The 23,697-nt window shown below is 41.1% G+C and overlaps 2 protein-coding genes across 5 annotated transcripts in view; both read right to left on the bottom strand.

Moving 5' to 3' along the window:
• Positions 1 to 458: 458 nt before the first annotated feature.
• Positions 459 to 12,298, bottom strand: slc25a46 (solute carrier family 25 member 46). Of its 2 annotated transcripts, XM_063890232.1 has the most exons (8): positions 11,952 to 12,295; positions 9,782 to 9,824; positions 9,562 to 9,619; positions 6,507 to 6,584; positions 5,292 to 5,392; positions 1,997 to 2,053; positions 1,840 to 1,897; positions 459 to 1,760 (listed from the first exon to the last, which is right to left on the bottom strand). In XM_063890232.1, the coding sequence occupies exons 1-8, from the start codon at positions 12,190 to 12,192 to the stop codon at positions 1,167 to 1,169; spliced, it is 1,230 nt and encodes a 409-aa protein (XP_063746302.1). In that variant the 5' UTR covers positions 12,193 to 12,295; the 3' UTR covers positions 459 to 1,166. The 2 variants fall into 2 exon arrangements, with proteins under 2 accessions (XP_063746302.1, XP_063746303.1); XM_063890233.1 differs by lacking the exon at positions 1,997 to 2,053 and having other exon boundaries at positions 11,952 to 12,298.
• A 458-nt stretch (positions 12,299 to 12,756) lies between these two features.
• Positions 12,757 to 23,697, bottom strand: part of slc31a1 (solute carrier family 31 member 1) — a 14,814-nt gene continuing 3,873 nt past the window's right edge. Inside the window, exons 2-6 of one of the 3 annotated variants that reach the window (XM_063889996.1) lie at positions 22,175 to 22,204; positions 18,035 to 18,165; positions 17,852 to 17,924; positions 17,377 to 17,545; positions 12,757 to 14,247 (exon numbers count right to left, since the gene is read on the bottom strand). In XM_063889996.1, the coding sequence (XP_063746066.1) occupies positions 14,046 to 14,247; positions 17,377 to 17,545; positions 17,852 to 17,924; positions 18,035 to 18,163 (573 nt within the window). In that variant the 5' untranslated portion in view covers positions 18,164 to 18,165; positions 22,175 to 22,204 and the 3' untranslated portion in view covers positions 12,757 to 14,045. Of the gene's footprint in view, positions 14,248 to 17,376; positions 17,546 to 17,851; positions 17,925 to 18,034; positions 18,166 to 18,431; positions 19,213 to 22,174; positions 22,205 to 23,697 lie in introns of those variants that run through there. The other 2 variants (XM_063889998.1, XM_063889997.1) reach the window with 2 other exon arrangements.

The raw sequence follows: 23,697 nt of genomic DNA, 5'->3' as shown, positions 1-23,697 counted from the left end.
AATAAATAAAATAAGACGAGATTAAATGTAACACAAATATCCAAACTGAGTTAATTAATAAAATACATCATGTTTATATCATTCTCCAGTTCTGATTTGGGTTTCATTAAATTAATCTTTGTTGGAGTTATATTTAAAAACCTGAAAATGTTTTTATTCTTTGCATTTTATTTTATTTTAAATTAAACATTTATTTTCTTCAATATTTATTTATAATTGTTATTTATTATAATTAGTAATTAAGGGAATGTTATTATCCTTGTCCCTTCAAATCGGAATCAACATTTTCAATAATATTATTTTAATCATTTATTTTAAATTGTATTCCTCTTAATATAAAAACTGCTTCTACAAATAAAACATCTTTATTGACTCATCATAAATAATCCAAACTAAATGTATTTATAAGGTAATTAAAGAGGATGATTCTCTATAAAACCTTTAAATAAAAAGCAGAATTTGTTTACATACATTTATTTAACATGGAACAGATTCACAGGTTTTATTTCTCTACCAGTGCAAAGTTTAACATTTACAACAGGCAAACACAAAAGTGCAGATTCAGGATTTAAACTGAATAAAAAAAATAATACATTAAAACACCTTTATTTATTTTCACATTTCAGACTTTTATTTTGAAAAACCAAACCTTTGCTTCTGCTTTATCATTTATTATTAAGTCACTTAATATTGATTTAAATATGAATCACATATCATTGATTCTAAATCTACTTTGAATACATTTGTATTTGTACAGCGAGGACTTTTGATGTGCGAGGACAGGTTAACATGCTCCAACACACCTGACTTCCTGTTGGCTATCTGTTCCCCTCGCCTCCAGTCTTTGTGCTAAGCTAAGCTAATCAAAAGGGGCCGACTGCTCTTCAGTCCCACGATCACTCTTCATTCAGTTTCTGAAAAAAATAAAAGATGTTTTCTGAACAGCTGTCACCATGACGACAAACAATACCTGCCGATTACCCAGAATCCTCTCCTGTTATAACTACACCTTGTAACATCAACAGGAAATAAACTGTTTAATATTTCAAAGTAAAAGCCCTCGTTGCTGTGACCACATAGCTTCCTGTTTACAGCACATCTTTCTCCTTTTCTCTCAGGTGTCGTTGTCATGGTGACAGCATGGCAGCGCGGCGTCTCCGTGGCGTCTATGCGGCGCGGCCCTCCAGCAGCAGCAGCCGCAGCAGAGTCCGGGCGGCGGCCAGCAGCGTGCCGTGCAGTGCGTACTGCGCCACCAGCGCCCCGAAACCGCGGTAGAATCCAGCGGTTCCCTCGCGGCGGCGCATGGCGTGCAGGCAGTCGGATACGCCGTCGTACTGCGTGTTCACGGGCAGAACAAGCGGTCCGTTTCCTCCCGCCCCGGCGCCGTCGGTGGCGTCGATGATGGTCCTGGTTCCCTGGAGGCTGAGGCGGTGCAGGGCTGTCTCCGCAGGAAACAGCAGCACGTCGGCCACCAGTGCGCCGGCCCACGCCGCCGCCAACTCTGGGAAGTAGGCGTCCAACGGGTCGGGGGAGTCGGCCCTCGGAGCCTGCCTCCCCCGCTGCTGCAGCCACAGCACCCCTCGCTGCACGCAGGAGGCGATGGCATACCGCAGCACCGCATGCAGCGCCGCCGGCAGCAGCAGCGAGCGCAGAGGAAGCAGCCGGCATGAGTGAGGTGCGCCGACACCCAGCAGCCGCGTCACGCCTTCACGCAGACAGTCAAGTAGTCCGGAGGATGCCTCGTCACGCACTATCTCACTCTGCAGGGACAGGAAGTCAGGTTACACAGGAAGTCAGGTTACAGTACTTTTAATATCTGATAATGATAAAGATCTGAACCTGGACGGTCTCGATGAGGCTGGCGCAGTAAAAGGGAAGAGCCACCATCGCCGTCAACCTGAGAAACACAGAATAACAAATCCAGAAACATCTTCCTCAGGAGGAGCGAGCAGACAAGGGGAGAATGGTTTAAATAAAGAGTAGAAGAAGAACTAACCCCTTCAGCAGCAGATGACCCGCCAGCTGTTTGAGGCTCCACCTGTGAGGAAGCTCCCTGAACACAACACCCGCATTACTACAGTATTACAGCACTCTACAGGACTACAGTACTCTACAGGACTACAGTACTACAGCACTCTACAGGACTACAGTACTCCACAGGACTACAGTACTACAGCCCTCTACAGGACTACAGTACTACAGCCCTCTACAGGTCTACAGTACTACAGCACTCTACAGGACTACAGTACTCTACAGGACTACAGCACTCTACAGGACTACAGTACTACAGCACTCTACAGGTCTACAGTACTACAGCACTCTACAGGTCTACAGTACTACAGCACTCTACAGTACTACAGCACTCTACAGTACTACAGCCCTCTACAGGTCTACAGTACTACAGCACTCTACAGGACTACAGTACTACAGCACTCTACAGGTCTACAGTACTACAGCACTCTACAGGTCTACAGTACTACAGCACTCTACAGGACTACAGTACTACAGCACTCTACAGGACTACAGTACTACAGCACTCTACAGGACTACAGTATTACAGCACTCTACAGGACTACAGTACTACAGCACTCTACAGTACTACAGCACTCTACAGTACTACAGCCCTCTACAGGTCTACAGTACTACAGCACTCTACAGGACTACAGTACTACAGCACTCTACAGGTCTACAGTACTACAGCACTCTACAGGTCTACAGTACTACAGCACTCTACAGGACTACAGTACTACAGCACTCTACAGGACTACAGTACTACAGCACTCTACAGGACTACAGTATTACAGCACTCTACAGGACTACAGTACTACAGCACTCTACAGGTCTACAGTACTACAGCACTCTACAGGTCTACAGTACTACAGCACTCTACAGGACTACAGTACTACAGCACTCTACAGGACTACAGTATTACAGCACTCTACAGGACTACATTACTACAGCCCTCTACAGGACTACAGTACTACAGCCCTCTACAGGACTACAGTACTACAGCACTCTACAGGTCTACAGTACTACAGCACTCTACAGGACTACAGTACTACAGCACTCTACAGGACTACAGTACTACAGCACTCTACAGGACTACAGTACTACAGCACTCTACAGGACTACAGGACTACAGCACTCTACAGGACTACAGCACTCTACAGGACTACAGCACTCTACAGGACTACAGGACTACAGCCCTCTACAGGTCTACAGTACTACAGCACTCTACAGGACTACAGTACTACAGCCCTCTACAGGACTACAGCACTCTACAGGACTACAGGACTACAGCCCTCTACAGGTCTACAGTACTACAGCACTCTACAGGACTACAGCACTCTACAGGACTACAGGACTACAGCACTCTACAGGACTACAGGACTGCAGCACTCTACAGGACTACAGTACTACAGCCCTCTACAGGACTACAGTACTACAGCACTCTACAGGACTACAGGACTACAGCACTCTACAGGACTACAGGACTACAGCACTCTACAGGACTACAGCACTCTACAGGACTACAGCACTCTACAGGACTACAGGACTACAGCACTCTACAGGACTACAGGACTACAGCACTCTACAGGACTACAGGACTACAGCACTCTACAGGACTACAGCACTCTACAGGACTACAGGACTACAGCACTCTACAGGACTACATGACTACAGCACTCTACAGGACTACAGCACTCTACAGCACTCTACAGTACTACAGCACTCTACAGGACTCTACAGTACTACAGCACTCTACAGGACTACAGGACTACAGCACTCTACAGCACTACAGGACTACAGCACTCTACAGGACTACAGCACTCTACAGGACTACAGCACTACAGGACTACAGCACTCTACAGGACTACAGCACTCTACAGGACTACAGGACTACAGCACTCTACAGGACTACATGACTACAGCACTCTACAGTACTACAGCACTCTACAGCACTCTACAGCACTCTACAGCACTCTACAGCACTCTACAGGACTACAGTACTACAGCACTCTACAGGACTCTACAGTACTACAGGACTACAGCACTCTACAGGACTACATGACTACAGCACTCTACAGGACTACATGACTACAGCACTCTACAGGACTACAGTACTACAGCCCTCTACAGTACTACAGCACTCTAAAGCACTCTACAGCACTCTACAGGACTACAGCACTCTACAGCACTCTACAGCACTCTACAGCACTCTACAGGACTACAGCACTCTACAGCACTCTACAGTACTACAGCACTCTACAGGACTACAGCACTCTACAGTACTACAGCACTCTACAGCACTCTACAGCACTCTAAAGCACTCTACAGCACTCTACAGCACTCTACAGGACTACAGCACTCTACAGCACTCTACAGCACTCTACAGCACTCTACAGCACTCTACAGCACTCTACAGGACTACAGCATTCTACAGCACTCTACAGGACTACAGCACTCTACAGCACTCTAAAGCACTCTACAGGACTACAGCACTCTACAGCACTCTACAGCACTCTACAGCACTCTACAGGACTACAGCACTCTACAGCACTCTACAGGACTACAGCACTCTACAGCACTCTAAAGCACTCTACAGGACTACAGGACTACAGCACTCTACAGGACTACAGCACTCTACAGCACTACAGTACTCTACAGGACTACAGTACTACAGCACTCTACAGGACTACAGCACTCTACAGGACTACAGGACTACAGCACTCTACAGGACTACAGCACTCTACAGTACTACAGCACTCTACAGGACTACAGTACTACAGCACTCTACAGTACTACAGCACTCTACAGGACTACAGCACTCTACAGGACTACAGGACTACAGCACTCTACAGGACTACAGCACTCTACAGTACTACAGCACTCTACAGTACTACAGCACTCTACAGGACTACAGTACTACAGCACTCTACAGGACTACAGTACTACAGCACTCTACAGGACTACAGTACTACAGCACTCTACAGGACTACAGGACTACAGCACTCTACAGGACTACAGCACTCTACAGGACTACAGCACTCTACAGGACTACAGCACTCAGTGTGTGTGTTGATGCTGTACTTGAGTCGCTCTGGATAACACACTAACTGTAATGTGTAAATATCTTAGAGTTTCCTCGTTAGCTTGTGTCTGTTCATCATCACTCTTCAGTCACATGCAGTAAAAAACATCAACGCGGTTATAAATATATCTCTTTATGGATCTGTGTTGGATTACTTCTGTGATTCACAAACATTACACTGATACACTGCTGTGGTTACCGTGGTAATGGCGTGAGCTCACTGATGACGCCCTCCGCTCCGAGCATGATGCCGTGCACGATGAAGGTGCTGCCCATCCCCTTCCACAGAGCCTTCGGTCCCTGAACACAACCATAGGTTTAAAGAGTCCTCTCCTGCTGATGTTCAGGTGTATATCAGTATGTAGAGTCTCTACTTTAAAGAGTCCTCTCCTGCTGATGTTCAGGTGTATATCAGTATGTAGAGTCTCTACTTTAAAGAGTCCTCTCCTGCTGATGTTCAGGTGTGTATCAGTATGCAGTGTCTCTACTTTAAAGAGTCCTCTCCTGCTGATGTTCAGGTGTATATCAGTATGTAGAGTCTCTACTTTAAAGAGTCCTCTCCTGCTGATGTTCAGGTGTATATCAGTATGTAGAGTCTCTACTTTAAAGAGTCCTCTCCTGCTGATGTTCAGGTATATCAGTATGTAGCGTCTCTACTTTAAAGAGTCCTCTCCTGCTGATGTTCAGGTGTATATCAGTATGTAGTGTCTCTACTTTAAAGAGTCCTCTCCTGCTGATGTTCAGGTGTATATCAGTATGTAGAGTCTCTACTTTAAAGAGTCCTCTCCTGCTGATGTTCAGGTGTATATCAGTATGTAGAGTCTCTACTTTAAAGAGTCCTCCCCTGCTGATGTTCAGGTGTATATCAGTATGTAGAGTCTCTACTTTAAAGAGTCCTCTCCTGCTGATGTTCAGGTGTATATCAGTATGTAGAGTCTCTACTTTAAAGAGTCCTCTCCTGCTGATGTTCAGGTGTATATCAGTATGTAGAGTCTCTACTTTAAAGAGTCCTCTCCTGCTGATGTTCAGGTGTATATCAGTATGTAGAGTCTCTACTTTAAAGAGTCCTCTCCTGCTGATGTTCAGGTGTATATCAGTATGTAGAGTCTCTACTTTAAAGAGTCCTCTCCTGCTGATGTTCAGGTGTATATCAGTATGTAGAGTCTCTACTTTAAAGAGTCCTCTCCTGCTGATGTTCAGGTGTATATCAGTATGTAGTGTCTCTACTTTAAAGAGTCCTCTCCTGCTGATGTTCAGGTGTATATCAGTATGTAGAGTCTCTACTTTAAAGAGTCCTCTCCTGCTGATGTTCAGGTGTATATCAGTATGTAGTGTCTCTACTTTAAAGAGTCCTCTGCTGCTGATGTTCAGGTGTATATCAGTATGTAGCGTGTCTACTTTAAAGAGTCCTCACCTGGGCCTTGGTGATGGAGTACATGACGGCGACGGCGCTGAACGGGCTCAGGTGGTAACAGCGGGCGTGGTAGTTCACCTGAGAGCAGCAGCCAATCAGAGAGCAGTATTAATAACTACTAAATATGTCATTACAAACTCAAATGAAAAGCATAAAGCTTCAGATTGCGTTTTGAATAAACAATCAACTTTAAAGGAGAAAATAAATCATCACAAACATGATGAATGAGTGATGATGATGATGATGATGAATGAGTGATGATGATGATGAATGAGTGATGATGATGATGATGATGAATGAGTGATGATGATGATGATGATGATGATGAATGAGTGATGAATGAGTGATGATGATGATGATGATGAATGAGTGATGAATGAGTGATGAATGAGTGATGATGATGATGAATGATGATGATGAATGAGTGATGAATGAGTGATGATGAATGAGTGATGATGATGAATGAGTGATGATGAATGAGTGATGATGAATGAGTGATGAATGAGTGATGATGATGAATGAGTGATGATGATGATGAATGAGTGATGAATGAGTGATGATGATGATGAATGAGTGATGAATGAGTGATGAATGAGTGATGATGATGAATGAGTGATGATGATGATGAATGATGATGAATGAGTGATGATGATGATGAATGAGTGATGATGAATGAGTGATGAATGAGTGATGATGATGAATGAGTGATGATGATGATGATGAATGAGTGATGATGAATGAGTGATGAATGAGTGATGATGATGAATGAATGATGATGATGATGATGAATGAGTGATGATGAATGAGTGATGATGATGATGAATGAGTGATGATGATGAATGAGCGATGAATGAGTGATGAATGAGTGATGATGATGATGAATGAGTGATGATGATGATGAATGAGTGATGAATGAGTGATGATGAATGAGTGATGAATGAGTGATGATGATGAATGAGTGATGATGAATGAGTGATGATGATGATGAATGAGTGATGATGAATGAGTGATGGTGATGAATGAGTGATGATGATGATGAATGATGATGAATGAGTGATGATGATGATGAAAGAGTGATGATGATGATGAATGATGATGAATGAGTGATGATGATGATGAATGAGTGATGGTGATGAATGAGTGATGATGATGATGAATGAGTGATGATGATGAATGAGCGATGAATGAGTGATGAATGAGTGATGATGATGATGATGAATGAGTGATGAATGAGTGATGATGATGAATGAGTGATGATGAATGAGTGATGATGATGATGAATGAGTGATGATGAATGAGTGATGGTGATGAATGAGTGATGGTGATGAATGAGTGATGGTGATGAATGAGTGATGATGATGATGAATGAGTGATGATGATGATGAATGATGATGAATGAGTGATGGTGATGAATGAGTGATGATGATGATGAATGAGTGATGATGATGATGAATGATGATGAATGAGTGATGATGATGAATGAGTGATGGTGATGAATGAGTGATGAATGAGTGATGATGAATGAGTGATGATGAATGAGTGATGATGATGATGAATGAGTGATGATGATGAATGAGTGATGATGATGATGATGAATGAGTGATGATGAATGAGTGATGATGATGATGAATGAGTGATGGTGATGAATGAGTGATGGTGATGAATGAGTGATGATGATGATGAATGAGTGATGATGATGATGAATGATGATGAATGAGTGATGGTGATGAATGAGTGATGATGATGATGAATGAGTGATGATGATGATGAATGATGATGAATGAGTGATGATGATGAATGAGTGATGGTGATGAATGAGTGATGAATGAGTGATGATGATGATGAATGATGATGAATGAGTGATGATGATGATGAATGAGTGATGATGATGATGAATGATGATGAATGAGTGATGATGATGATGAATGAGTGATGATGATGATGATGAATGATGATGAATGAGTGATGGTGATGAATGTGTTAGTGACCCTTAATGTTTATTATTACTTATTATCGGTCGTTATTAACCTTCAGTGATGATGAATGAGTGATGATGATGATGAATGAGTGATGATGAATGAGTGATGGTGATGAATGAGTGATGAATGAGTGATGATGATGATGAATGATGATGAATGAGTGATGATGATGATGAATGAGTGATGATGATGATGATGAATGAGTGATGATGATGAATGAGTGATGATGATGAATGAGTGATGAATGAGTGATGATGATGATGATGAATGAGTGATGAATGAGTGATGATGATGATGAATGAGTGATGAATGAGTGATGAATGAGTGATGATGATGAATGAGTGATGAATGAGTGATGATGAATGAGTGATGATGAATGAGTGATGATGATGATGATGAATGAGTGATGAATGAGTGATGATGATGAGTGATGAATGAGTGATGATGATGATGAATGAGTGATGAATGAGTGATGATGAATGAGTGATGATGATGATGAATGAGTGATGATGATGATGAATGAGTGATGATGATGATGATGAATGAGTGATGAATGAGTGATGATGATGATGAATGAGTGATGATGATGATGATGAATGAGTGATGATGAATGAGTGATGAATGAGTGATGATGATGATGAATGAGTGATGATGATGATGAATGATGATGATGATGAATGAGTGATGATGATGAATGAGTGATGATGATGATGAATGATGATGAATGAGTGATGATGATGATGAATGAGTGATGATGATGATGAATGAGTGATGATGAATGATGATGATGATGAATGAGTGATGATGATGATGAATGAGTGATGATGATGAATGAATGATGATGATGATGAATGATGATGAATGAGTGATGATGATGATGAATGAGTGATGGTGATGATGATGATGATGAATGAGTGATGAGTGATGAATGAGTGATGGTGATGATGATGATGATGATGAATGAGTGATGGTGATGATGATGATGATGAATGAGTGATGAGTGATGGTGATGATGATGATGATGAATGAGTGATGAGTGATGAATGAGTGATGGTGATGAGTGAGTGACAGGTTACCTGGCACTGCCTCCTGAAGACGATGCAGGGGTGAGCGAGGACGTTCTCTGTGAACAGGCTGCAGACAGCATCACACTTTTATTTTGATGTGATTTGTTGTTTATTCATGTGCATGTTGTTGTTTATTCATGTGCATGTTGTTGTTTATTCATGTGCATGTTGTTGTTGTTTCAGAAACAAACTATAAATACTTTACAATTAAGAAGAATTCATTTCCAACCTGACGAGTCCGATTCCAAATCCTGCAAATCGACTGAGCTGCTCTGCAGGAACAACAACACATCAGCATTAATAAACAACAACAACACATCAGCATTAATAAACAACAACACATCAGCATTAATAAACAACAACAACACATCAGCATTAATAAACAACAACACATCAGCATTAATAAACAACAACACATCAGCATTAATAACACAACAATAAACACAACAACAACAACAACACATCATCATTCATAAATAACAACAACAAATCAACATGAATCAAAATAAAAAAACAACACCACAGCAGCATTATGTCAAAACAGAATTCCTTCAACCGTCCCACAGGGTCACAGGGTCACAGGGTCACAGGGTCACAGGGTCACAGGGTCACAGGGTCAGAGACCGAAAATAAACACTATTAGGTACAGGGCATGCAGACGCTTTCTCAAATACAAAGTAAAAGGTTATTCCAATTTACTCATTTCACATTGGTAAGTGTTTCACTGTCCAACCAGCAGTTAGCATGGAGGCTAACAGTAGAGTATACTGTCAAACCAGCAGTTAGCATGCAGGCTAACAGTAGAGTAGACTGTCAAACCAGCAGTTAGCATGCAGGCTAACAGTAGAGTATACTGTCCAATCAGCAGTTAGCATGCAGGCTAACTGAAGAGTATACTGTCAAACCAGCAGTTAGCATGCAGGCTAACAGTAGAGTATACTGTTAAACCAGCAGTTAGCATGCAGGCTAACAGTAGAGTATACTGTCAAACCAGCAGTTAGCATGCAGGCTAACAGTAGAGTATACTGTCAAACCAGCAGTTAGCATGCAGGCTAACTGAAGAGTACATACTGTCAAACCAGCAGTTAGCATGCAGGCTAACAGTAGAGTATACTGTTAAACCAGCAGTTAGCATGCAGGCTAACAGTAGAGTATACTGTCAAACCAGCAGTTAGCATGCAGGCTAACAGTAGAGTATACTGTCAAACCAGCAGTTAGCATGCAGGCTAACTGAAGAGTATATACTGTCAAACCAGCAGTTAGCATGCAGGCTAACTGAAGAGTAGACTGTCAAACCAGCAGTTAGCATGCAGGCTAACAGTAGAGTATACTGTCAAACCAGCAGTTAGCATGCAGGCTAACTGAAGAGTATATACTGTCAAACCAGCAGTTAGCATGCAGGCTAACTGAAGAGTAGACTGTCAAACCAGCAGTTAGCATGCAGGCTAACAGTAGAGTATACTGTCAAACCAGCAGTTAGCATGCAGGCTAACTGAAGAGTATATACTGTCAAACCAGCAGTTAGCATGCAGGCTAACAGTAGAGTAGACTGTCCAACCAGCAGTTAGCATGCAGGCTAACTGAAGAGTATATACTGTCAAACCAGCAGTTAGCATGCAGGCTAACAGTAGAGTATACTGTCAAACCAGCAGTCAGCAAGCAGGCTAACAGTAGAGTAGACTGTCAAACCAGCAGTTAGCATGCAGGCTAACAGTAGAGTAGACTGTCAAACCAGCAGTTAGCATGCAGGCTAACTGAAGAGTATATACTGTCAAACCAGCAGTTAGCATGCAGGCTAACAGTAGAGTAGACTGTCCAACCAGCAGTTAGCATGCAGACTAACAGTAGAGTATACTGTCAAACCAGCAGTTAGCATGCAGACTAACAGTAGAGTATACTGTCAAACCAGCAGTTAGCATGCAGGCTAACAGTAGAGTATACTGTCAAACCAGCAGTTAGCATGCAGGCTAACAGTAGAGTATACTGTCAAACCAGCAGTTAGCATGCAGGCTAACAGTAGAGTAGACTGTCAACCCAGCAGTTAGCATGCAGGCTAACAGTAGAGTATACTGTCAAACCAGCAGTTAGCATGCAGGCTAACAGTAGAGTAGACTGTCAAACCAGCAGTTAGCATGCAGGCTAACAGTAGAGTAGACTGTCAAACCAGCAGTTAGCATGCAGGCTAACTGAAGAGTATACTGTCAAACCAGCAGTTAGCATGCAGGCTAACAGTAGAGTATACTGTCAAACCAGCAGTTAGCATGCAGGCTAACGACAGAATATGATCTCTATGCAGCAGGCTAATTAAAGCTATCCAAATGTGTAGCCCTGCTGGAGCAGCTTCCGGGGTCCCTGTCTGACTCTGAGGGGACATCAGCCCCAGATGAGCAGCGACCCACCTGCAGGAGGCAAACCAGGCTGCGGAGCCACCCAACCGGCTCTCTCCCCGGTCTGTGGGGTCCTCTCCCCGGTCCTCTGGTCCCCGGTCAGGTGCAGGTTCCTGCTGCCCGGGATGTCCGGAGGCTCGGTGACCCGGTGCTGCTGCAGCTGGTCCTGCTCTCTGAACCCGAACAGAGGGTCCCCCCGGTACCCGAGCCCGTCGAAGCTGTCCGGCCGCCGGGAGAAGCTGGATCGATCCATCGGAGGGTCTTTAGCTATTAAGTTGGGATATTATCCGGACCGGTTTGACCCGAAAATCAACACCAACTGTCCCCGGAAGTCTTTTCTTTCTCTTCCGGAGGACCGGCTCACGACTGCCGCCTCTGCTCTAATAATGAATGACTGTTTAATCGACTGAACATTAAGATCTGCCTCACTTTCAGGATCTGATATGAAACAGAGTCCCTAACCCTAGCCCACTCGCCAGTCTCATGGGGGGGCAGAACCAGTTTTATTAGCTGTAGATTTCCACACACCAGGAAACTAGCTTCGGTGTGAACAGTGTAAACAAACACACAAAGACAATATAGTGCTGTTTAAAACAGAGAGAATAAAGACAATATTCACATTAAATACAATGATGTCATAAACTGAGATCAGTCAAAAAGGGCTCTTATACTCAATAAAAGGTCCTTGTTCTTCTAAAAACTTGCTGTAAAATAAAGATTTCATATGTATTGTGATAATGGAGCCAGGTTATTTACATTAATGTATAATTATTATAATGTTTTCTGTCTGAAGTTTCCTCTGTAAAAACACGACGCCTTGTTTCTTCATGAACTTTATTCGGTTTTCAATGATTCCAGCATTTAGTGACGATTAAAACACTTCAGACATTTAATATCACTTTTCCTTCAGAGAGATTCACTCCAGGGGTCCCACTGAGAGGTCAGCTCCACACTTAACATGTATAGAGATGTATATCTATATATATATTTCTATACATGGAATATATTTTAATATAAATTCCAGTAACCACAATCTGTCCCTGCAGCCTGATTGGTCCAGCTGTAAGCCCCGCCCACCTCTCAGTATGACTCATAGTAAAAATAAACATCACAATAAATCACGATTATTCCGGCAGTCCGTTCAGACATGAGTCGAGCATCATTGTTAGGAACCGGTCCCCCCCGCAGACCCCCTCAGACCCAGACGACAGCTTCAGAACACAGTGAAACAGCAGGTCCCCGGCCCGTTAAGGCACCGCACGGTGTCGGGTTTAAGGTCGACAGAGGCCGAGGAAAACACGTAGATCAAAATGTGATTTAAAAAAGGATTTAGTCAATTACTTTCATACAGGTTCATGATGTTTTAATAAAAACGTTAAGTTTTATAATAAAATCAAAAAATCAAATGATGTTTTTGAAACATCTGAGCTCTGATTGGCTGGCTGGCGGACCAATAGGAGTCCTCGAAATTAACCTCTCTCTCTATATATATATATATATATAAAAAAAACGTTTTAGTTTCCAACAGGTGCGATTGGCTACCGAGTCGACCGATGTTTCTGGAGTCGATAGTTTTAACTTCAACAAAAATCGACACATTTAATAATTTCATTTAAATCTGCATAAAAAATGTGTAAAACTATAAATTATTTTCTACATAAATGTTTAAATACTGTTTTATGATAGGTTGCCGCTAACAGTGCTAACTAAAGCTGTCAATAAAGTAAGCTACGAATGCTAACATTAGCACTAGCCTTTCCAGTTGTCATGGCACCAAACAGGAAATTAACAACAGAATGATGATCGGCCAATCAGAGGCTTCCGAGGAGATCCAAGCTGTGATTGGAGCTCACAACCAAACAGGAAATACATCACAGATAGTTTGTCAGATAATTAATGGCTAACTAAAGACGTTAGTGTGCACGCTAACCTACATCAAAGTGTTACCATGGTTACCTGGGACTTAGTGTCTCATTTCTAACAATCTGGGGTTTGTAGTTCCAGGTCAGCTAGCATGCTAACACTCAGCTAACGAGTTAGCGTTTCCTCGATTGTGATCCGCAAATATGAAACTCCAGACCGACCGGATGCTAACTAGCACGCTAGCTAATGACAGTGCTCAGTGATGTCGACGACCACAGCCTTCCGCCAGCTGAACAGGAAGTAGCCCATCCCAGCGCCGGCTGCCACGGCGATGCAGAGGTAAGCGTTGTAGGTCATGAAGACGAGCATCAGCAAGTAGCTGACAACCACCTGGACGATGTGCAGCAGCGTCTGAAGGAAGTGGGCGGGGCTTATCATTCTCTGCCTGGGAGAATGACATGAGAAGTTAGCATCACTTTTAGCATTACTGTGAGCTTTACAGTTATCATCACTGTTAGCTTTATAGTTATCATCTGAGTTAGCTTTATAGTTATCATCTGAGTTAGCTTTATAGTTATCATCTCAGTTACTCAGTTAGCTTTACAGTTATCATCCGAGTTAGCTTTATAGTTATCATCTCAGTTACTCAGTAAGCTTTACAGTTATCATCTCAGTTAGCTTTATAGTTATCATCTCAGTTAGCTTTACAGTTATCATCTCAGTTAGCTTTACAGTTATCATCTCAGTTAGCTTTATAGTTATCATCTCAGTTAGCTTTACAGTTATCATCTGAGTTAGCTTTATAGTTATCATCTGAGTTAGAGTTATCATCTCAGTTAGAGTTATCATCTCAGTTACTCAGTTAGCTTTACAGTTATCATCTGAGTTAGCTTTATAGTTATCATCTGAGTTAGAGTTATCATCTCAGTTAGAGTTATCATCTCAGTTAGGGTTATCATCTCAGTTAGCTTTATAGTTATCATCTCAGTTAGCTTTATAGTTATCATCTGAGTTAGCTTTATAGTTATCATCTGAGTTAGAGTTATCATCTCAGTTAGAGTTATCATCTCAGTTAGAGTTATCATCTCAGTTAGCTTTATAGTTATCATCTCAGTTAGCTTTATAGTTATCATCTCAGTTAGCTTTACAGTTATCATCTCAGTTAGAGTTATCATCTCAGTTAGCTTTACAGTTATCATCTCAGTTAGCTTTATAGTTATCATCTGAGTTAGCTTTATAGTTATCATCTCAGTTAGAGTTATCATCTCAGTTAGCTTTACAGTTATCATCTGAGTTAGCTTTACAGTTATCATCTCAGTTAGCTTTACAGTTATCATCTGAGTTAGCTTTACAGTTATCATCTCAGTTAGCTTTACAGTTATCATCTGAGTTAGCTTTACAGTTATCATCTGAGTTAGCTTTATAGTTATCATCTCAGTTAGAGTTATCATCTCAGTTAGCTTTACAGTTATCATCTCAGTTAGCTTTACAGTTATCATCTCAGTTAGCTTTACAGTTATCATCTCAGTTAGCTTTACAGTTACCATCTGAGTTAGCTTTATAGTTATCATCTCAGTTAGCTTTATAGTTATCATCTCAGTTAGCTTTACAGTTATCATCTCAGTTAGCTTTACAGTTATCATCTCAGTTAGCTTTATAGTTATCATCTCAGTTAGCTTTACAGTTATCATCTCAGTTAGCTTTACAGTTATCATCTCAGTTAGCTTTACAGTTATCATCTCAGTTAGCTTTATAGTTATCATCTCAGTTAGCTTTACAGTTATCATCTCAGTTAGCTTTATAGTTATCATCTGAGTTAGCTTTACAGTTATCATCTCAGTTAGCTTTACAGTTATCATCTCAGTTAGCTTTATAGTTATCATCTCAGTTAGCTTTATAGTTATCATCTCAGTTAGCTTTACAGTTATCATCTCAGTTAGCTTTACAGTTATCATCTCAGTTAGCTTTACAGTTATCATCTCAGTTAGCTTTATAGTTATCATCTGAGTTAGCTTTACAGTTATCATCTGAGTTAGCTTTACAGTTATCATCTCAGTTAGCTTTACAGTTATCATCTGAGTTAGCTTTACAGTTATCATCTCAGTTAGCTTTATAGTTATCATCTCAGTTAGCTTTACAGTTATCATCTCAGTTAGCTTTACAGTTATCATCTCAGTTAGCTTTATAGTTATCATCACTGCTAGCTTTACAGTTATCATCTCAGTTAGCTTTACAGTTATCATCTCAGTTAGCTTTATAGTTATCATCACTGCTAGCTTTACAGTTAGCATCACTTTTGGCTTAAGAATTTGCATCACTGTTAGCATCACTGCTAGGATACATGACAGGGCAGGAAGCAGGGAGCAGGAAGCTGCCAAAAATAAAAACATAATGAAATAACGACTTTTCCACCAACACGGAGCCGGAGCTGGAGCCAGAGCTGGAGCCGGAGCTGTAGCCGAAGCCGGAGCTGGAACCGGAGCTGATAGAGATCTGGTTTGTCGTGTTTCTACCGCAGCGGTCCCGGCTTTAAGCGCCGAAAAACCGGATCTTTCTGGCCCCACTCGGCTGCCCGGCAAGATCCAATACAAACCAATACGTCACGCTTACTTCTGGGGGGGGAGATTAACCTGAGTTTACAGCTCATGGAGTACAGCGAGTACAAGTTGTAACAGCAGTATCTCTGAGTACAGGGACTACAGCGCGACCACACACTGATACACACACACTTTATAAAGTCAGGCAGCACTAACCGGGTCAGTGTGGTGCTGTTTATTCACCGGACTTTAATCACCGTTCTGTTAGTGAGCATTGGGAAGCCACAACAGGATATCAGAGCAGTGAAGGTAGTCAGAGGAGCTGTGCTGACATCACCTGTCTAAAGCCAGAGACACTTTCAGAACAGCGCTGTGAAGAAACAGCATCAGTTCAGACTGAGCACAGTCACTGATGGGGGGGGGGTATGCATCAGCTGCTCGTGGGACAGTCAGACAGTGAACATGAATCAGTGGCACGCAAACAATGACGCAGCTCCACTTGAGCTCCACTCGGCCTCTGAGTGGTGGAAACACAAGCGGTGCTACAGGCCAGAGCCAGAAAAGTGCCAGAAAAGCAAAAGATCGGATCTTGAACCGGATCCGGTTTGGTGGAAAAGGGGCATAAATGAGCAAATTACATTTCCTCTGTCTTTGTTCTGATCCGAGCACCAAGTACCCGGTAAAGTACCAGGACCAGGACTAGAAACAGGACCAGGACTAGTACCAGGACTCAATCAGAACCAGGACTAGAACCACAACCAACATCAGGACCAAAACCAGGACCAGGAGTATAACCAGGAAAACCTTGACTGGACCCAGGCCCAGAACCAGCACTAGAACCAGAAATAGAACTAGAACTTTACTGGACTTTACATTACCTGATGGAGCCTGCGGAGAGGTGGGTCTCTAGATCAACAAGGATGCTCCGCCCCCTCCACAAATAGACTGACAGTGAACACATTACATCACATGACTGATGATCGTCAGCATGTCATCACTTCCTGTATGTGTTGTTAGCGTTAGCATTAGCCACGTACCCGACGGTCTTGTGCGTCTCCATCAGAACAGTCCCATCAGCCCCGGGCAGCGGCATGGAGTTGTAGCGGACGTTCACCTGACTGCGGCGCAGCAGCGTCTCCCGGCCCATCTTCAGCCCCTCGTACAGGACGGCCAATAGGAACACTCCGATGCACGCCCCGACCATCTCTGATTGGACGAGAAGAGAGGACAGGTTGTAGAGATGAAAACATGTAAACACTTCACAAGTCAAACATATATAGAAATATAATTAAAGTATTACAACATCTTATTGAAGATAAAAGCTACAGGATTAATATCCAAATATACATCTAACCAAAGTATAAACATTCAATTAACGGGTTAGGAAACATATTGAAAATCACATTCAAATATAGGTCATATATAATTCAAATCAATAAATAAAAGAAGCAAAACAACAATTTCAATAATTCGTTTGATCAAATGATCTAATAACTGAAGTATTGGATGTACCTCCCGGGGAGTTGATGAGCAGGCCGGTGAACAGCAGCTCCACGTTGTTGTACCCGAAGTAGAAAGTCATCGCCTAGCAACCAGAACATTAGCATGTTAGCTCCACGCTACTTATAGCACACTAACATCACATGTAGACTGTCTATCACACCATGCAGAACTTAAAGTGGTGTTAGGCCTCACCATGCCCCCATGGCTCCCTGAGCCCCCCACTCCACCTCCGTGGTCGTGGCCCCCGGTGCTGGGGGGGGCGGTGGTGGGGTGATGGTGGCTGTGGTCCATGGCACTGTGGTTCATGGCGCTGTGGTCCATGGCTGCAAGAAAAACATTCATCTCTCATCAATCACACAAGATATGGAACTGCAAATCCCATGATGCTCGGGGGTCAGGACTATAACTCTGCTGTAGAGAGCTGCAGGATAAGAGAGAGACGCTTCAGAGATCTGTTTCCTCTCTTAGCTTTACCAGCTGCTAATCAAACCCAACAGTAAAGAGACCTGGACCCCCGACATCAACTGCAGGTCCTGGTGACCTCACCCCCCCCCAGGAAACCTGTGTCCATCAATCAGGAAACACATACCACTCTCATTCTGCAGGCTCCTAGAAAAAAATCAGGCCTTTATAAAGTGATGCTGACTGAGGGAGGAGTCTACACTCCACAGAGAGTCAGTCCTGGTCCACAGAGAGTCAGTCCTGGTCCACAGAAAGATAGTCCTGGTCCACAGAGAGTCAGTCCTGGTCCACAGAAAGATAGTCCTGGTCCACAGAGAGTCAGTCCTGATCCACAGAAAGATAGTCCTGGTCCACAGAGAGTCAGTCCTGATCCACAGAAAGATAGTCCTGGTCCACAGAGAGTCAGTCCTGGTCCACAGAAAGATAGTCCTGGTCCACAGAAAGATAGTCCTGGTCCACAGAGAGTCAGTCCTGGTCCACAGAAAGATAGTCCTGGTCCACAGAGAGTCAGTCCTGGTCCACAGACTGATGGTCTTACCTCGGCGTCTGTCCTCTCAAAGCGATGCAGACTGAGGTCTAAACTAAAACATGGCTGACTCTAGGACACTGGTGATAACCGTAACCGTGGCAACGGCCTGACATCACCAGGCAGACGCATTGCTGTAATCTGATTTGCCCTCAGGCCCCGAGGCTACAGGAGCCAGAAACAGCCAATCAGAGTGCTCCGAGGAGACATCTGCTGTCAGCCAATTAGATCTCAGCAACATTGATGGGAAGGTCGAGCGTCGCCGTCGGCGAAAATAACTTCCTGTTTACTGTTCCTCAGTCAGTCAGGTCTGTAATCTGCCCGACGACGCTAAAGATAGTGTCATGTTTATAATAAAGACATGTTTATAATAAAGACATGTTAAAGTCATGTTAATAATAAAGTCATGTTTATAATAAAGACATGTTTATAATAAAGACATGTTTATAATAAAGACATGTTAAAGTCATGTTTATAATAAAGTCATGTTTATAATAAAGTCATGTTAATAATAAAGACATGTTTATAATAAAGTCATGTTTATAATAAAGACATGTTTATAATAAAGTCATGTTTATAATAAAGACATGTTTATAATAAAGACATGTTTATAATAAAGTCATGTTTATAATAAAGACATGTTTATAATAAAGTCATGTTTATAATAAAGACATGTTTATAATAAAGTCATGTTTATAATAAAGACATGTTTATAATAAAGTCATGTTTATAATAAAGTCATGTTAAAGTCATGTTTATAATAAAGTCATGTTTATAATAAAGACATGTTAAAGTCATGTTTATAATAAAGTCATGTTTATAATAAAGTCATGTTAGTCATGTTTATAATAAAGACATGTTATAATAAAGTCATGTTTATAATAAAGTCATGTTTATAATAAAGTCTTGTTTATAATAAAGTCATGTTTATAATAAAGTCATGTTTATAATAAAGTCAGTTTATAATAAAGACATGTTTATAATAAAGTCATGTTTATAATAAAGACATGTTTATAATAAAGTCATGTTATAATAAAGTCATGTTTATAATAAAGTCATGTTTATAATAAAGTCATGTTAAAAGTCATGTTTATAATAAAGTCATGTTTTATAATAAAGACATGTTTAAAGTCATGTTTATAATAAAGACATGTTTATAATAAAGTCATGTTATAATAAAGACATGTTTATAATAAAGTCATGTTTATAATAAAGACATGTTAAAGTCATGTTTATAATAAAGACATGTTTATAATAAAGACATGTTTATAATAAAGCATGTTTATAATAAAGTCATGTTAATAAGTCATGTTTATAATAAAGTCATGTTTATAATAAAGTCATGTTTATAATAAAGACATGTTATAATAAAGTCATGTTTATAATAAAGACATGTTAAAGTCATGTTTATAATAAAGACATGTTAAAGTCATGTTTATAATAAAGACATGTTTATAATAAAGTCATGTTTATAATAAAGACATGTTTATAATAAAGTCATGTTTATAATAAAGACATGTTTATAATAAAGTCATGTTTATAATAAAGACATGTTTATAATAAAGTCATGTTTATAATAAAGACATGTTTATAATAAAGACATGTTTATAATAAAGACATGTTTATAATAAAGACATGTTTATAATAAAGACATGTTTATAATAAAGACATGTTTATAATAAAGACATGTTTATAATAAAGACATGTTTATAATAAAGACATGTTTATAATAAAGACATGTTTATAATAAAGACATGTTTATAATAAAGACATATGTTATAATAAAGACATGTTTATAATAAAGACATGTTTATAATAAAGTCATGTTTATAATAAAGACATGTTTATAATAAAGACATGTTAAAGTCATGTTTATAATAAAGACATGTTTATAATAAAGACATGTTTATAATAAAGTCATGTTTATAATAAAGACATGTTTATAATAAAGACATGTTAAAGTCATGTTTATAATAAAGACATGTTTATAATAAAGTCATGTTTATAATAAAGACATGTTTATAATAAAGACATGTTTATAATAAAGACATGTTTATAATAAAGTCATGTTTATAATAAAGACATGTTTATAATAAAGACATGTTTATAATAAAGACATGTTAATAATAAAGACATGTTTATAATAAAGACATGTTTATAATAAAGTCATGTTTATAATAAAGACATGTTTATAATAAAGACATGTTAAAGTCATGTTTATAATAAAGACATGTTTATAATAAAGACATGTTTATAATAAAGTCATGTTAATAATAAAGACATGTTTATAATAAAGACATGTTTATAATAAAGTCATGTTTATAATAAAGACATGTTTATAATAAAGACATGTTAAAGTCATGTTTATAATAAAGACATGTTTATAACGTGTTTCTGAGGAAGGACACCATGCTGGTTACTCAACAGTAATTTCTTTATATAAAGTAATCCTTCAGATGGTTGTGAAAATCTAAACACTGATTAAACCTCTAAATGGGACTAAAGACCTGAACGTGCTGAACTGGAGGAGGACATTTGTCCCAGATCTTTGGACCTGCGTGTGGCCCCGGGCCTCAGGTTAGGAAACACTGATAAAGAGATAACAGGTTACACAATCCCAGCTCTCTGATTGGTTCGCCAGCTGCCGTCTACACCTGAACACATCGGAGCATTAACCCCTGCAGCTCTGAAGCCTGCTGACTGAACTACACCCTCTATAAACTCCTTACAACCTTCACTCAATACACCTGAAGAGCCTGAACGCACCGTCATGTAACTCTATGGAGCCTCTGTAGCGCTGTCAGCATTAGCTCCATCATTCAGTAAAGCAGGGGGTATGGTCGAATAGTCATATACAATATATAATCATACCTATTGGATTCATGTGGGTTAATACGTGAGGCAGAGGGGGGGCTTTGTAATGCAGGGTATCTGTCTCTGCTGTCCTGGCTCATAAAGCAGAAACAGCACCATCAGAGAGCACGGTGCAGAGGAGAGGCTCTCAGTAGCTTTAGAGGAGCTGTAGTTCCCCACAGCAGACGCTCATTAAGGACGGCCTTCATCATCAATATGTGGATAGTGTCGCTCAGTCGGGTTCTCAAAGCAGCCTCTGTTCCTCAGTCCTGTTGAGTTCTCCTGTCCACTGTTCCTTAACCCCGGGACCTTTCACACAGGGGTCAAGGAACAGTGGATAGGTAGACCATAGGAGCTGATTTTTGGACAATTCCACCGTACCCCAGGACTCATCTAAACACCTGTTGCTAACAGCTAACGAGCTCTCTGCAGGTTTCAGAGCAGTTTGTTTTACAGCCTATCAGGAAGAGATATGGACTTAAGTGACTTACCTGTGAGCAGAAAGTCGGAGAGGAGACTGTCTGCAGGAGAGAGAGAGCACTCATTAAACACACAACCTCAGCCAATCACACGCTGCCCGAGAGCCCTCAGCCAATCACACGCTGCCCGAGAGCCCTCAGCCAATCACACGCTGCCAGAGAGCCCTCAGCCAATCACACTTTATATTCATAGATTTGTATTCAGTCCATGGTGATCCTGCAGAGACCATCATGGACTCCTGACCCCTAACCTGCAACAGGTGCTCCCGACGTGTCTGACCTTTGACCTATGTAACCGTTACCTGATTAACCTGCAGGTATAACAGCCATATACACATCAGTGTGTAGTGTCTCTACTTTAAAGAGTCCTCTCCTGCTGATGTTCAGGTGTATATCAGTATGTAGTGTCTCTACTTTAAAGAGTCCTCTCCTGCTGATGTTCAGGTGTATATCAGTATGTAGAGTCTCTACTTTAAAGAGTCCTCTCCTGCTGATGTTCAGGTGTATATCAGTATGTAGAGTCTCTACTTTAAAGAGTCCTCTCCTGCTGATGTTCAGGTGTATATCAGTATGTAGTGTCTCTACTTTAAAGAGTCCTCTCCTGCTGATGTTCAGGTGTATATCAGTATGTAGTGTCTCTACTTTAAAGAGTCCTCTCCTGCTGATGTTCAGGTGTATATCAGTATGTAGTGTCTCTACTTTAAAGAGTCCTCTCCTGCTGATGTTCAGGTGTATATCAGTATGTAGAGTCTCTACTTTAAAGAGTCCTCTCCTGCTGATGTTCAGGTGTATATCAGTATGTAGTGTCTCTACTTTAAAGAGTCCTCTCCTGCTGATGTTCAGGTGTATATCAGTATGTAGAGTCTCTACTTTAAAGAGTCCTCTCCTGCTGATGTTCAGGTGTATATCAGTATGTAGCGTCTCTACTTTAAAGAGTCCTCTCCTGCTGATGTTCAGGTGTATATCAGTATGTAGAGTCTCTACTTTAAAGAGTCCTCTCCTGCTGATGTTCAGGTGTATATCAGTATGTAGCATCTCTACTTTAAAGAGTCCTCTCCTGCTGATCATGCAGCATTCTCAACAGACTCCAACTCATCCAGACCTTGGCCCCCGTCTCCTAACCCAAACCGAGCCCACATCCCCCCCGTCCATCAAGGAATCCACTTCTGATTACTTCACTCATCAGAACCTCCGGTCTATCCCCTCAGGAACAAAGCAGGGGACCTGGGGACCCTTCTACATCTGTACTGACCCCCCCCCCCCTAAAGTTATTTCAATATTTAAATTAAACTTTCTTTATTTCCTATTTTGAAGCTCTGTAAAGAGTCCCTGAGGGTCTGAGGCAGCTGGGAATAAAACGTGTTACCAAAGTGAGGACCCCCCCTGAACCAGCGTTGGGAAGGATATTTTCAAAACGTATTCCGTGACAGAATACATGCCCAATAATGTAATCTGTAATGTATTCTGAGTACTTGGATTACTTCCACATTGAATTGCCTTTTATAAGTGAATGAATGCGGCCATCACATCCTGCT

The sequence above is a fragment of the Eleginops maclovinus genome, chromosome 8, assembly GCF_036324505.1.
Source record: "Eleginops maclovinus isolate JMC-PN-2008 ecotype Puerto Natales chromosome 8, JC_Emac_rtc_rv5, whole genome shotgun sequence".
Taxonomy (NCBI): domain Eukaryota; kingdom Metazoa; phylum Chordata; class Actinopteri; order Perciformes; family Eleginopidae; genus Eleginops; species Eleginops maclovinus.
This window is presented reverse-complemented; position numbering and strand designations above follow the sequence as displayed.

Coding starts and splice junctions, on each gene's coding strand:
- slc25a46 (XM_063890232.1), bottom strand. CDS start 12,192: ATGGATCGATCCAGCTTCTCCCGGCGGCCGGACAGCTTCGACGGGCTC. Junction 9,620..9,781: donor TTTGGAATCGGACTCGTCAG/GTTGGAAATGAA, acceptor TGCTGTCTGCAG/CCTGTTCACAGAGAACGTCC. Junction 2,054..5,291: donor GAGCTCACGCCATTACCACG/GTAACCACAGCA, acceptor TGTTGTGTTCAG/GGAGCTTCCTCACAGGTGGA.